This window comes from Priapulus caudatus, unplaced genomic scaffold (assembly GCF_000485595.1).
Source record: "Priapulus caudatus unplaced genomic scaffold, Priapulus_caudatus-5.0.1 Scaffold36, whole genome shotgun sequence".
In the NCBI taxonomy this organism is placed as follows: Eukaryota; Metazoa; Priapulida; class Priapulimorpha; order Priapulimorphida; family Priapulidae; genus Priapulus; species Priapulus caudatus.
Genome location: NW_014577097.1, coordinates 95857 through 108026, shown reverse-complemented (window position 1 = coordinate 108026; position 12170 = coordinate 95857). Strand labels below are relative to the sequence as shown.

The 12170-nt window shown below is 46.3% G+C and overlaps 2 protein-coding genes across 2 annotated transcripts; one reads left to right on the top strand and one right to left on the bottom strand.

Moving 5' to 3' along the window:
* The first annotated feature begins 46 nt into the window (after nt 1–46).
* On the top strand, nt 47–4138 carry LOC106818536 (putative Dol-P-Glc:Glc(2)Man(9)GlcNAc(2)-PP-Dol alpha-1,2-glucosyltransferase). The gene is made up of 3 exons (XM_014823237.1): nt 47–241; nt 1745–1945; nt 2656–4138. The coding sequence occupies exons 1-3, from the start codon at nt 65–67 to the stop codon at nt 3718–3720; spliced, it is 1443 nt and encodes a 480-aa protein (XP_014678723.1). The 5' UTR covers nt 47–64; the 3' UTR covers nt 3721–4138.
* A 549-nt stretch (nt 4139–4687) lies between these two features.
* LOC106818545 lies at nt 4688–11090 on the bottom strand. Its single transcript, XM_014823249.1, has 2 exons — nt 10819–11090; nt 4688–5319 (listed from the first exon to the last, which is right to left on the bottom strand). Exon 2 carries the CDS (start codon nt 5310–5312, stop codon nt 4968–4970), a length of 345 nt encoding a protein of 114 aa, XP_014678735.1. The 5' UTR covers nt 5313–5319; nt 10819–11090; the 3' UTR covers nt 4688–4967.
* Between the last annotated feature and the right edge of the window lie 1080 nt (nt 11091–12170).

The window sequence follows — 12170 nt, the reverse complement described above, 5'->3', positions numbered from 1 at the left end:
TGTAAAGTTTGTATTAGGCTTATAACATTCCGTTTTATGATGTGTACAGTGTGGTTCTTCCAAAATGGCTGCCCCCATGTATTCTGGGGCGAATTTGTTATTCTTAGAAGTCTCAGGAGTTTTCTTTGGCTTGAGTATATATATTCTGACTGTCATAAATAATGAACAACCAGAACCGTATATGGATGAGATATTTCATATACCACAAGCTCAGTCATATTGCGAAGGCAACTTTACTAAGGTAATCTAAGTCAGACTAACTCAGTAACTGAAGCTAGCGCCAAGAAACGGTATTGCTAGGGTTATAAGACAATCCGTATAGACAATATAGGCTGTATAGACAATAGACTGTATAGACAATCCGTCGCACAGCCTGGTTGGGCTATAAGTTTAATAGTAATACTAGTACTAGTAACTCTAACCTATTATATTGATATATTATAATATTATATTTATATTGATGTAAATGACATTGGTTTTATTGGGGGCCCCCATGTTCTCTATCCTTGAACCATAAACCCTAACCCTAACCCTAACCCGACTAGGCTGTGTGACTAACGTCAATATACGTATATCAATAACGTCAATAAACGGTATTCTAACCGTCGCAATACCGTTTCTTGGAGCTAACTAAGTCTAACCAAGGCTGATAGGGTCTATGCCCTCCAGGGTACTGCCGGAACGTACCCTGGGTACGGTCCGGTATACGGAAACGTACCCTGATAACTATCTGATATGGCGGACCGTACCTCGCTTACTCCCTACCGTACCCTGACTGTCCCTGTTCCACCCACTACTGATGTCGCAAAATTTGAAATATACATACAGACCAGTATGATATCTTTATAAAGTTGGATTGGAGTATGAAACTGTGAAACCAAGAAGAAATTTCAACCTATATACACTGATGCGCGCAATCCTTTTGCAAATATCGCGATGATCGGGAATGCGTTTTCCTTTCGCAATGTTTACAACATTTTCACGCATTTTCGCGCAAGATTTTTGAAAAATGGCTCCAAGTGTTGTGGTGGAACAGGAAAATTTGTATGACTATCTTAATGGGTTGGAAACGTATAGATTTGCTGACACTTGTAGAAAGGGTCGGGAGGTTAAACGTAACAGGGTAAGGGTTACGAATATTTTGCGGGAACGGACCGGAAATAAGGAACGGGAGCATAAAGCGGCGCGTTTCCTGCCGACAAGCGGTATGTATTACGACATTGGCTGAAAGTCGAGGTACGGTTTGGAGTAGGCGAGGTACGGTCCGGCATATTAGATAGTTACGTTTCGGCAGTACTCTGGGGGACATAGACCCTATCAGCCTAACTAAGAGTAAGACTAAGACTAAGAGTTAGAGTAAGACTAACTGTCACTAAGGCAGTGTCGCCTGCTCAATCCAGTTACATAGTCACGATAGTGGAGTGCCATGGCAATGCCAATGGTACTGGCGCTGTGACTGACACGTCTGTCGACACGGCCAAATCCTAGTTTAACACCCCGTATTAGTTTAACACATTTACAAAACTACCAAAATTACGGGTCCGGTATACCGGAACGTACCCTGGTACTATCTAATATGCCGGACCGTACCTCGCAAAAGGCGTACCTTCAAAAATCACAAAAGGCCTTGTTTGAATAACTTGGCTAAAATCTTGATGATTTTATTAGATATTACAGTTTGTGATATGCAATCTATGGTGTGTAAAATTAAACCTAAATATCAACATGTTCTTGTACATTGCAGTGGGACCCAATGATCACAACTCTACCTGGTCTGTACCTGGTTTCTGTTGGCCTCTTGAAACCACTGGCAGTGTTGTTCAAGTTTCACAACTTGGAGTTTTGCACACCATTTTGGCTTAGATCTATCAACGTACTATTTGCTGTGGGAAACCTCTATGTTATTTGGTGTATTCTTTGGAAACTCCATTACCAGACTAGCAAGGTATAATGAGTTTTAATCTATAGTTCACTCTTTCATCTACATTTAGTCATGTTTTTTCATTCACAGTAATGAATGTTTTATAAACTAACTAAATATTGTGATGCTTAGCAAGTACATATATATGACGCACAATCTTGCTCAGTAGGAGGCACTAGCGTATATGTCTGAGCTTGTATTTTGAGCTGACATTGGTAGAAGCATAGCTCTAGTAGAATGACAAAAGTATCTCCGTGTATCCATTTGTCGACAATAATGGTTGAAAATCTAACTGGCTTCATAATTAAGCACGGTGGTTATAATTAGGATGTAGACAGGTAATAAAAAGTACTTTGTCATTTTGGACCTGCTAGTAAAAGAAAATCTGTAGGATAGTAATAATAGCAACACGAAAACAAATAGCAGTATGAGTAATAATTGCAGCTGTAATTTCTGTTGTGTTACTAGTGATAATGGTAGCAAGTGTAGTAAGATCTGTAGCCTTTGAATAAATCCTGTTGTTCTGCGGCGCTTTATTAAAAATTGATAACTGAAACGAATGTATCCTATATTAACTAGTTAATCGATAAGAGACGTGGCCATATCATTAAGAAATAGAATAGGAATGTTTTCTTCTGCAATGTAGCGACTAACCATGTCTACTGATTCCAGTCGATGGAGGTAGTTTTGCCATCACTGATGCGGACATAATGTTAGGCAACTTTCGTTTACAGGATTTCTCCACGAACAGAGCTCTGCTGGCAGCCATTAATCTCACGCTGTTCCCGGTGCTGTACTTCTTCACGTTCCTCTACTACACAGACGCCGGATCCGTGTTCTTCGCCCTGCTGCTCTATCTGCTCAGTCTCCATGGCAACCACGCGGCGGCCGCTGCGGTCGGAGCGTGCGCGGTGGCGATGCGGCAGACAAACATTGTGTGGGCGGCGTTCGCATGCGGCTGCGCCGTCACCGCACGGGTAACCGCTTACGCGCAGTGCGGGAGCACGATGGAGCGCGACGACGGCAGGCAGCTGAGCGAGCGAGAGTATGTCGATCTGCTGCGCGCCGCGATGCGCCGCGTCCTCGCCGACCCGAAGAGAGGCGTCGCGGGCATCGCGCGGCAAGTCGCCGCCGTCGCGTGGCCATACGCGATCCTCGCTGCCGGCTTCGTCGCGTTTGTCGCGTACAACGGCTCGCTGGTCGTCGGCGACCGGTCGTCGCACCGAGCGAGCTTCCACGTCCCCCAGCTCTTCTACCTGTGCGCGTTCTCGACGGTCTTCGCATTCCCCTTCACCGTCGGCCGCCGCACGGCTGCACACTTCGTGCGCTGCCTGCGGCGGCGACCGTGCCTCGCCCTCGGTCTTGCCGCGGCTATGCTGCCGGCCGTGCACTGGCTCACGTACGTGCACCCGTACTTACTCGCCGACAACAGGCACTACCCATTCTACGTGTGGCGTAAGGTGTTCGAGCGGCACGCGCTCGTCAGGTATCTCCTGGTCGGCGCATACGTGTTTGCGCTCTGGTCGTGCTACGTGCGGCTGTGCAGCAGAACACCGCCGTGGAAGCTCGTCTTCGCGGCGTGCTGCTCGCTGGCGACCGTTCCGCAGAGCCTGCTCGAGTTCCGCTACTTCATCCTTCCCTACCTCATGTTTCGCTTGCACATGCGAACCTTCAGCCCATGGAAGCTGTCCATGGAGCTTGCATTTTACGTGGCAGTCAATGTCGCTACGCTACGGCTGTTTCTAGAGAAACCATTCGCTTGGCCCGATGTTAGCGTGAAACAGAGGTTTATGTGGTAGTGCAAGTATGAGGAATTGCATATGTGCCCGATCAAGAGACGTGGCACGAGTGATGTATTATGGCGTAATGACTAGACAAATAAATAGCTCATCAGTTCCAGTCAAATAGTTGAATAGTGACTAAAAATCAATCTTAGGTGAACAATTACTCGATCATGTAATAGCGCCTTTTATGGTTTATATCAGTGCCTTATCATTGAACCTTACCCACTCAATATTATGCTCATACTACTAATTGTTTTCTGTAATTAATCATGAAAATATCCCTTCATTTTATCCTGTAAATATTGGTGCTGGATTTATATCGGTGAAGCTTTTATTCTGACTGCTAAAACGTCTATAGTATCAGAATACCTTTCTGCTACTACAGTTTATAAATATGAAAGTAGCAAGTATTAAAGAATTATGATACAACTTATATAAGCATCTTGTTTGGCATGTCTTGGTACGTGATTTCCATCGTAAATATGACACGATTTCGGATTAAATACGGAGTGAGCTACGTCTATAATGTTATAAGTGTACACGCATATACACACACAAGCACGTATACACGCACGTACGCACGCACGCACACACACACGCACACAGGCACGTACACACACACACACGCACACATACCCACACGCACGCACGCACGCACGCACACGCGCACACACACACTGTTTTGACTGATAAATTGGATGTTATATAATACAGAAAAATTCTTGACATGCCAAATGGTCAACTACAAATTTTAATTTTCAATTCTAACCGTTGGTGAAAATATTTAGATAGTTTCTGATGTAAAACTGTTAATTTTGTGGTTCACATTTCCATGTTCCATGTTCTATGTTCCGTGTACGATACCAGCCCATCTAATTAATATAATGTTGCCAACTTTTATGTTTTCTGGCTGTATATTAATAGTAACAGGATGTTGATTTGCGAAAGAGCGAACGGTCTTATTGCATTCCACAGACCAGAGACAACTCGTGAGCTCAGGGGGGGGGGGGGGCAGGAACGTACGTTGTGCAAACGCTTACTTCTTAGGCTTACAGCAGTTTTGCTGACAAAGAAGATTTTTGTTAGCAGCAATGGGATAAAACTGCGGTACACGTTATGACAATTTGTCTAAATGACAATGACAATTTGACTAATTGTGCCTAATTTGCCTAATAATGACAATTTGTCATTATTAATCCATGATATATATATTGAGGTGGCTACGCTTAAGACTAGGATCATGAACGCTGTTAAGACGTTCATCAACCCAGCCTGTCGAGGAAGTTCTGGTTGGCCGAGGCCTGGTAACCATGCGCTTGCTTGTTCTGTCGATCCTTGACCATCTGCAGCTGCCTGCGTAGCACATCCAAGGAGCTGATCACCGATAGCCGGGGCCCCGCACGCTTCTCGTACGCTTGCCGCCAGACGGCGTCAGCATCGCGCGCCTGCTCCAAGGCGTCCACTTTTTCCGGCGTCAACACGGGAACGAGTCTGAGCAGCGTCTTCGATCCGTGGCGGTCGTTGTATCCGCGCGCCTCCTGGCGAGAGGTGGTGGCGCAGCTGATCACGAGGCAGGCGAAAACGAGCTGTAGAACGAGCAGCGCCATCTTCCTTCTGAATATATAATAAAGAAGGAGCAACACAAGATGATTCACGTGCGATTAGATGAAACGAACGCGGCGTAATTTAATAATTAGTTAAACTAATGTTTAGTTAACTCTCTTCAATTAGTTAGGTGACTTCAGATATAGGAGAATACTCCACTGTACAGTTAAAAAGTAGTGCGAAACGCGCACGCTAACTGGCCTGAAGTCTGAGATGCATACCGAAATGTAAATCTTATGTAAAGCCCGGCGCACATTGCCGAACATTTTGCTCAAAAACATTATCGTAGCAATGTTCCACGAAATGTCCGTGAATGCATGTGCGGTGAAAAATGTCGCCGAACATTTGTTCCAAACAATGTTTCTGAAGATCGGAAATGTTTGATATCTCGAACATTGTTCGTTGAATGTTCGTCAATGTGCGCTGAATGTCGAACAATTCTAGGAACATTTGTAAAGTAGTAACCAATAGCAGCACGATATGTGGTCACATGATTTTTGTGCCCAATCATGCGCCGATCACGTGACTCTTTACAACACAGCTACTGGACGGCGCCACGAAGTTGTTCGCTGCAAAATGTTTGGCAATGTGCGCTCAGCAATTGTTCACCCGCACATGACACCAAGTTAATATGATTGTCAGCACCACGTCACGCGTACACGCACCAGTGTGCTTCGTGGTGACTGCGATAGGTTAAGCCTGCATGGCGCACATTGCCGAACATTTTCCCGCCGACAAGTATGTTGTTTTTCTTTTGGGGGGGGAGCGGCAGATGAGAACCGTGAAGTGTCGGCGTAGATCAGTGGGCCGTAAATCCGTACCGAGGGTGGGGGGGGAATGATCGGCGATAAGCACTCACATATTAGGCACGAGCACATAGGCAAGCCCACAATAAATATTACTGCACAACGCGCGCATCGCGCACGCACGGAACATAACACACCACACGCCAGCACACACACACACACACAGCACACAGCACACGACACACACACCACACACACATACTCACGAGCATAACGAACAATAACAACAAAACACAATGCACACACCCACACTACCACACACGTACACAGCACACACAAACGACACGTACATAATTTATAACATGCATACATACTATGCACGCTTCTATGCCAAATTTACAAACGTACGGTTGTACGTGCCGTAGTGATGCCAGTTGCTAGGGGCGGGTCTGGGGGCATGCCCCCCCCAGACAATTTGAATATTTCAGCCATTCTTCAGTGGCAATCTGGAGGCAGTACTGTGGGCCATTTCTTATGTCTGTACACTATTCAAACTCTATACTCAACCCTACAGTTGAGGTTCAAACACTTTTCTTTACTTTTTCAGGTAGAGCGTACACAGTTAGGTTACTATAGTAATTAATACAATGTAATAAAACACGACAGGTAAGAATTTGCAATTTCTTCCCACAATTTCCTTTTTTGTATTTTGCAACCATACCTTTTGTATTTGTGAGTCTGGAAACATTTCTTGAAGCAGTTCATTTGCAAGGGTCTAGCCCGCATCAAAGGCCATTGTGTTCAATTAAATAATGGCGAAATCTCACTTCTGGCGTCAAGACAGACAATTCTCATCTGCTGCAAAGAAGCTTGATATATTAGGTGTAAAGTTCCAGTCTGCAGCCCGCGTAGCGACTTGTACTTTTTGAGAGACTATATGCCTCTGGCAGTACACTCCTTCCTCTTCCGTGCGCCCTCGAAAGTCTGTCTTACTTGCTACGCATGCAGTAGCGCCATGATTAACACTAAATTGTACTGTAGGCTATTAGCGCAGTTATACATACATTTAAAAAACTCATTTCTCATGCATTATGCTGAAATTGAAACAATCATATTTCTTTCTTTTTTCTTCTTCTTCCTTCTTTCTTTTTTCTGTCTTTTTTTGAATCTCAGGGGGGTATTTGTACAGGCCATCCCCCCCTCCTTCAAGAGCGGGGGGATGCATCCACCCCCCGGAATTTACGCCCCTGGTGCGAATCACTTAAAGAGCGAGCGGTTCCTAGGGGTTGGTTGCAGGGAGGGGGGAGTTTCTCCCCTCCCACGCGAAGCGCGGAAGCTCTGACGTTTCATTAAATCATTAGAGAAAGAAGACGATTCGTTGTACCGTTCTCGACTCTTAATCTTAAATTTTCAAAAATAATATTGTTAAACAAGATTTCGATTTTTTTTAGGATATCTTCAGAAAAGAGCATCATGCATGTGATAAATATATTGACGTTTAAATCAACCAATCACCAAACAATCAGCATTTCGTCATAAGGTTTCCATAATTGCTAGCAGGACTGTGTGACAGGTCAGACACACAATAAGAATACACAAGTAGCACGTAGAGAACCCGACCCGCTGTACACAAAATATCCGTAGAGCTCGATAGTAATATTATTGTGTAGGTACGCATGATATGTTATGCCGAGCTGGATGAAAGGCGAACTGCGCTGGGCTCAAAGCTCACTTCACAAAATATTTTTAAATAATTAAAAGATATCTGTTGTTTCTTTTATAATCTTTTTAACACAGTCTTTGTCATGTGTCTTTGTATGCTCCTTTTTCTTCCTACGTCCTCTTCTTTCTCTCTCTTTTTTTTGGCCGGCGTTTTGGGTGGGGGCGACCGCCCCCACCGCCCCCCCCCCCTGGCTACGCGCCTGCTTGGCGATCGCAAGCAAAGTGAACAACCGGTATAGGCACAGATCGTGCGTAATATGTACCAGTACCTACGCAGGCCCGCTACGTGGCAACGGCATATACGTGCGACATCACTGCGCCCACGCACGGATACGCATCAATAATACCCCTGTCACACCTACCCGCGATCACGCTCGCGCTCCCACTGCGACCTGAAAAGTATGAAAGCGCGAGGAAAAGCGCAGTAAGGTCTCTGAGAACTAGTTGGTGACGCAGTGGAAACTATCAAAGACGGAAGAGGGTGGCCATGAGCTACCTTGAGCGCCAAACCTCGGCGCTTGTGTTGGTCCGAATCAAAACAAGCGCAGCGGGTCGGCGCTCTGTAATGAGCGGTGTAATGACGCAGTATACAGTCGCCGTGGCAGAGCAAAGCGAACTACATGAGCGTATCGTGGACGTAGCAACAACGCATAGAAGCGACTTGGGGTCGCAGAAATCGTCTCCTGCGACTGGTTTGCGACTGCTGTACGCTCATTGGGCTCTCCATACGTGCCTCTCCCGTTCTTAGTGCGCCGTTACTACGCTTCCACTACGCTTTCTGGGCTTGTTTCCGCTCATTCTACGTCCACACTGCGCTGCCACTGAGACTATGACGCTCGTAATACGTCCATGGCGTTGTTCCCACGTTTTCAATAGGCTCACAGTGCGTTCTTATTACGATCCCACTTTCACTGACCCCCCCCCCACATTTTGGTATAAATACAGCTTCATCTTCTATACACAATCAGTGTGCATCTGCTCTTCACCATGGCCGCAGACAGGCAGAATGTGCTAATTGTACTACAGTTAGCACATATGCAGGCACAAGATGACCAGGCCCTTGTCAACATCATTAGAAGGAGGAGGGAAAGAAGGGAGAGGAGATGCTGGGTTCGACCATGGTTAGACGTGGGGAGAAGAGTTCAGTTTGGCCACTATCACTGCCTAATGGCCGAGCTACGACACGAAGATCCTGCATCCTTCTTTAACTTCCTGAGAGTACAATCAAAGATGTTTGATGAGCTCCTAGCAAGACTTGGTCCAAGATGCACCAAACAAGACACCATGTATAGAAAGGCTATGGAACCAGGGTTGAAGATTGCAATTACTATGCACCACCTAGCATCCGGTGCCAAGTACGCCAGTATGAAGTTTGACTTCAGTGTTCCTCATAACACCATGTCTGTCCTAGTACGAGAAGTCTGCCAGGCCATCGTAGATGAGTACAAGGAGGAAGTCATCAGCTGTCCAATCTTCCCTGAAGAAGGGGGCATTCCTCGACCCATGCCTCTTCTTTTTGGCATGGCGCATACAGCGGCTGAATGTAGACTGATCCTGAAGGTCGCAGGAAGCTCTATATATACACGCCGCGCACGCGCAGTGAGCGAGTTTCAAACGTATTGAGAGCGTAGTAAGAGCGCAGCGAGAGCTACTTGGACGCACTGAGAACGCACAGAACGCAGTGGGAACGCATTGAGAGTGCACTGAGCGCAGTGGGAGCGCATTGAGAGCGCACTGAAGATCAAACTGGGAACGCATAGGATCGCAGTGAGAGCGTAATAAGCGAGTCAAGAGCGTACTGTAAGCTACTGTTAAGCTACATGGTGTCACACCATGGTCACACCACGCCATGGATTTTCATGGACTGTGCTTTTCCTCGCGCTTTCATACTTTTCAGGTCGCAGTAGGCGCGCGAGCGTGATCGCGGGTAGGGTTTCCTTCTCGGTTTCCTCATAGTTCATAATTATAACTTCATCCTTTCCTTACTTTCTATACGCCAGTTCTTCCACTTTTCCCTCTTTCTACCTCCTCTACATTCTCCTCCCCTTTACTTCTTTCCCTCACTTCCCACGTGCTCTTTCAGTACGCCAACTTTTCCTACATGGTCAACCATCTCACCTCAACTACGTTCTCCTTTCCTCTACCTTTCTTTTATCCAATCTACCTTCTCCACCACGGGGTCCATCCCTTGTCGCGGTGTGGTGGCTTGCGAGCCTCAATAACCCGGAGAACTATGCCAACGGGAGCATAAGCTTCTGGCAGGGTCACCCAAGCTGGACAGGTCAAAGGGTAGAGGCCAGACAAATTTGGACCACCTTTTTTCGAGGTTAAGGGGTTGGGATATGGCTAACACCTCTAGACCGGAAAAAACAGCTTGTTACAGAAACATTGACGACATTACTAGACTTGGGTGTGGAAGGGCCACAACCTCGTAGGAGTATGACGCGTTGCAGTGAAAGCCTGACGGAAGCTGCAAGGCCGACTCCCCTTCTGACATCCAAGACAACAACCAAGATTGCCACTTAGAACATCCACAGAATGTACGAAGCAGGGAAGGCAGCACAAGTGGCAGCAGACATGAAGAAATACAAGATAGCCCTGCTAGGTCTCTGTGAGACCAGATTGATACAGGCAGGACAACTGAGACTGTCAACAGGTGAGACAATCCTGTACTCAGGCCACGAAGAAGAGGACGCCCCCCACACCGAAGGAGTCGCCTTGATGCTAAATCTACCTTCTATACCCAGCCTAGTTTGATTTATTTATGGATAGTAGAAGGTGTCACCGTTGTGCTGACAGAACCATGTCAGCTGAATGGGTAGGATTAGCGATTAGAACAACAAGCAGCAACTACCTATTATAATCGTAATTATCAGATTTCTCGCTCGTTAGTCTGTGTCTGTGGTTCTGGGCACAGGTGTCGATTACAAATGGCCATAATGCAACCCTCTGTCTAGAGCGAGATACTGGAGTAATGCGGTATAAACTGATTTGAGAAATTACATGCCAACGCGCTATTTCAACGATACATTTAGCATACCTGAAGATAGTTTCTAACAAGTGATGGGTGTCGAATGAGAGCTGAAGAAGAGAGCGCTCAACTTGGCATCTACGCGTGGCGGCGATGTTGTAGGTAGCTCTGTTCCGATGTGCTGGTTAACCACAGCGTCCTGATAAGCGATGATGATGAGCGTTCGTTCATGCGCACATGTACGAATGAAGCCTCGCTCCTTGTTTCACGTATCACCAATATTCTGTGCAATTCTTGCTCTACCTAGCAAAAGTGATAGTACCTAGCAAAAACAGTGAACGTATTGCCAACCGACTTAGACTCATCCATCCATCCGTTCGTCAGTCCGTCCATCGCCATCATCCATTGCCATCCCATCCATCCATTCATACTATCCATCCTCCATCCATCCATGCCATCAGTATCATACCAATCATCCATCCATCCATCCATGATCGCGTGTACGATTTATTCATGCCTGTCGATCCATTCAGTCCAGCCGATTCACCATAAGACAAAGTCACTAATCGTATCTTATTACGTTTTGTTGTTAATACAACTCACTGTCTGCGAAGGAGATGTAACGCACAGCACACAAGGCGCCGCAGCGCGCACACGAGGATTGCCCTACTTACTATGATCGCATGCACTGTATGCTCCGAACACAATTCGCCCGCCGTCATCCACCTCGTTAAATACGTCAATAGTATGTGCGCACCAACTTTACAGTGGCCTAAATATGGGTGCGTGTGCGCGCAAATGCGTCGTTATTAAGGCTGTATAATCATGCAGTTTTTCCTAGACGTATTTTTCATAACTACCCTCCAGACCATCTATAGTCATTACGTCGTCCGTTTTTCCATCATCGCCATCCAGTTCAATAAATCAATTCATCTTAATCAATCATTCCATTAATCAATCGCATCGCATCCATCGCATGTCATACCAGCATCCATCCGATCTATCCATCCCATCGCATCCATCCACATCCATCCCATTCATTCATCCATCCATTCATCCATCCATCCATCCATCCATCCATCCCATGCTATCCATCCATCCATCCATCCATCCAATCCATTCATTCATACTATCCTATCGCATAACCATCATCACTGCTAAAATCCGAAACGCGGACCAGAAGTAGCAGAATTAGCGTATCTGTTAAAAGTAACCGCGAAGCGCGTAAGCGCGAGAATATTTAGGGACGCCTGACTTCCATTTCAGCTATTGCGGCGGTAGGCATCAATAAGCGAGGAACACCAGACCAAGACCCAGCAGCCCCTCGCGGACACCCTCAACGAGCGGCTGCCCGCCCATCTGACGCAAGCTAGAAGCGTCCCTGCGATCATATTGCCTATTCCTGCCGCCAATTATAGCGC

What these genes read in the sequence shown, in the direction of transcription:
- LOC106818536 (XM_014823237.1), top strand. Translation starts at nt 65, where the DNA reads ATGGCTGCCCCCATGTATTCTGGGGCGAATTTGTTATTCTTAGAAGTC. An exon ending in GCGAAGGCAACTTTACTAAG is followed by an intron (nt 242 to 1,744) that starts GTAATCTAAGTC and finishes TGTACATTGCAG; the next exon opens with TGGGACCCAATGATCACAAC. An exon ending in TCCATTACCAGACTAGCAAG is followed by an intron (nt 1,946 to 2,655) that starts GTATAATGAGTT and finishes TTTCGTTTACAG; the next exon opens with GATTTCTCCACGAACAGAGC.
- LOC106818545 (XM_014823249.1), bottom strand. Translation starts at nt 5,312, where the DNA reads ATGGCGCTGCTCGTTCTACAGCTCGTTTTCGCCTGCCTCGTGATCAGC.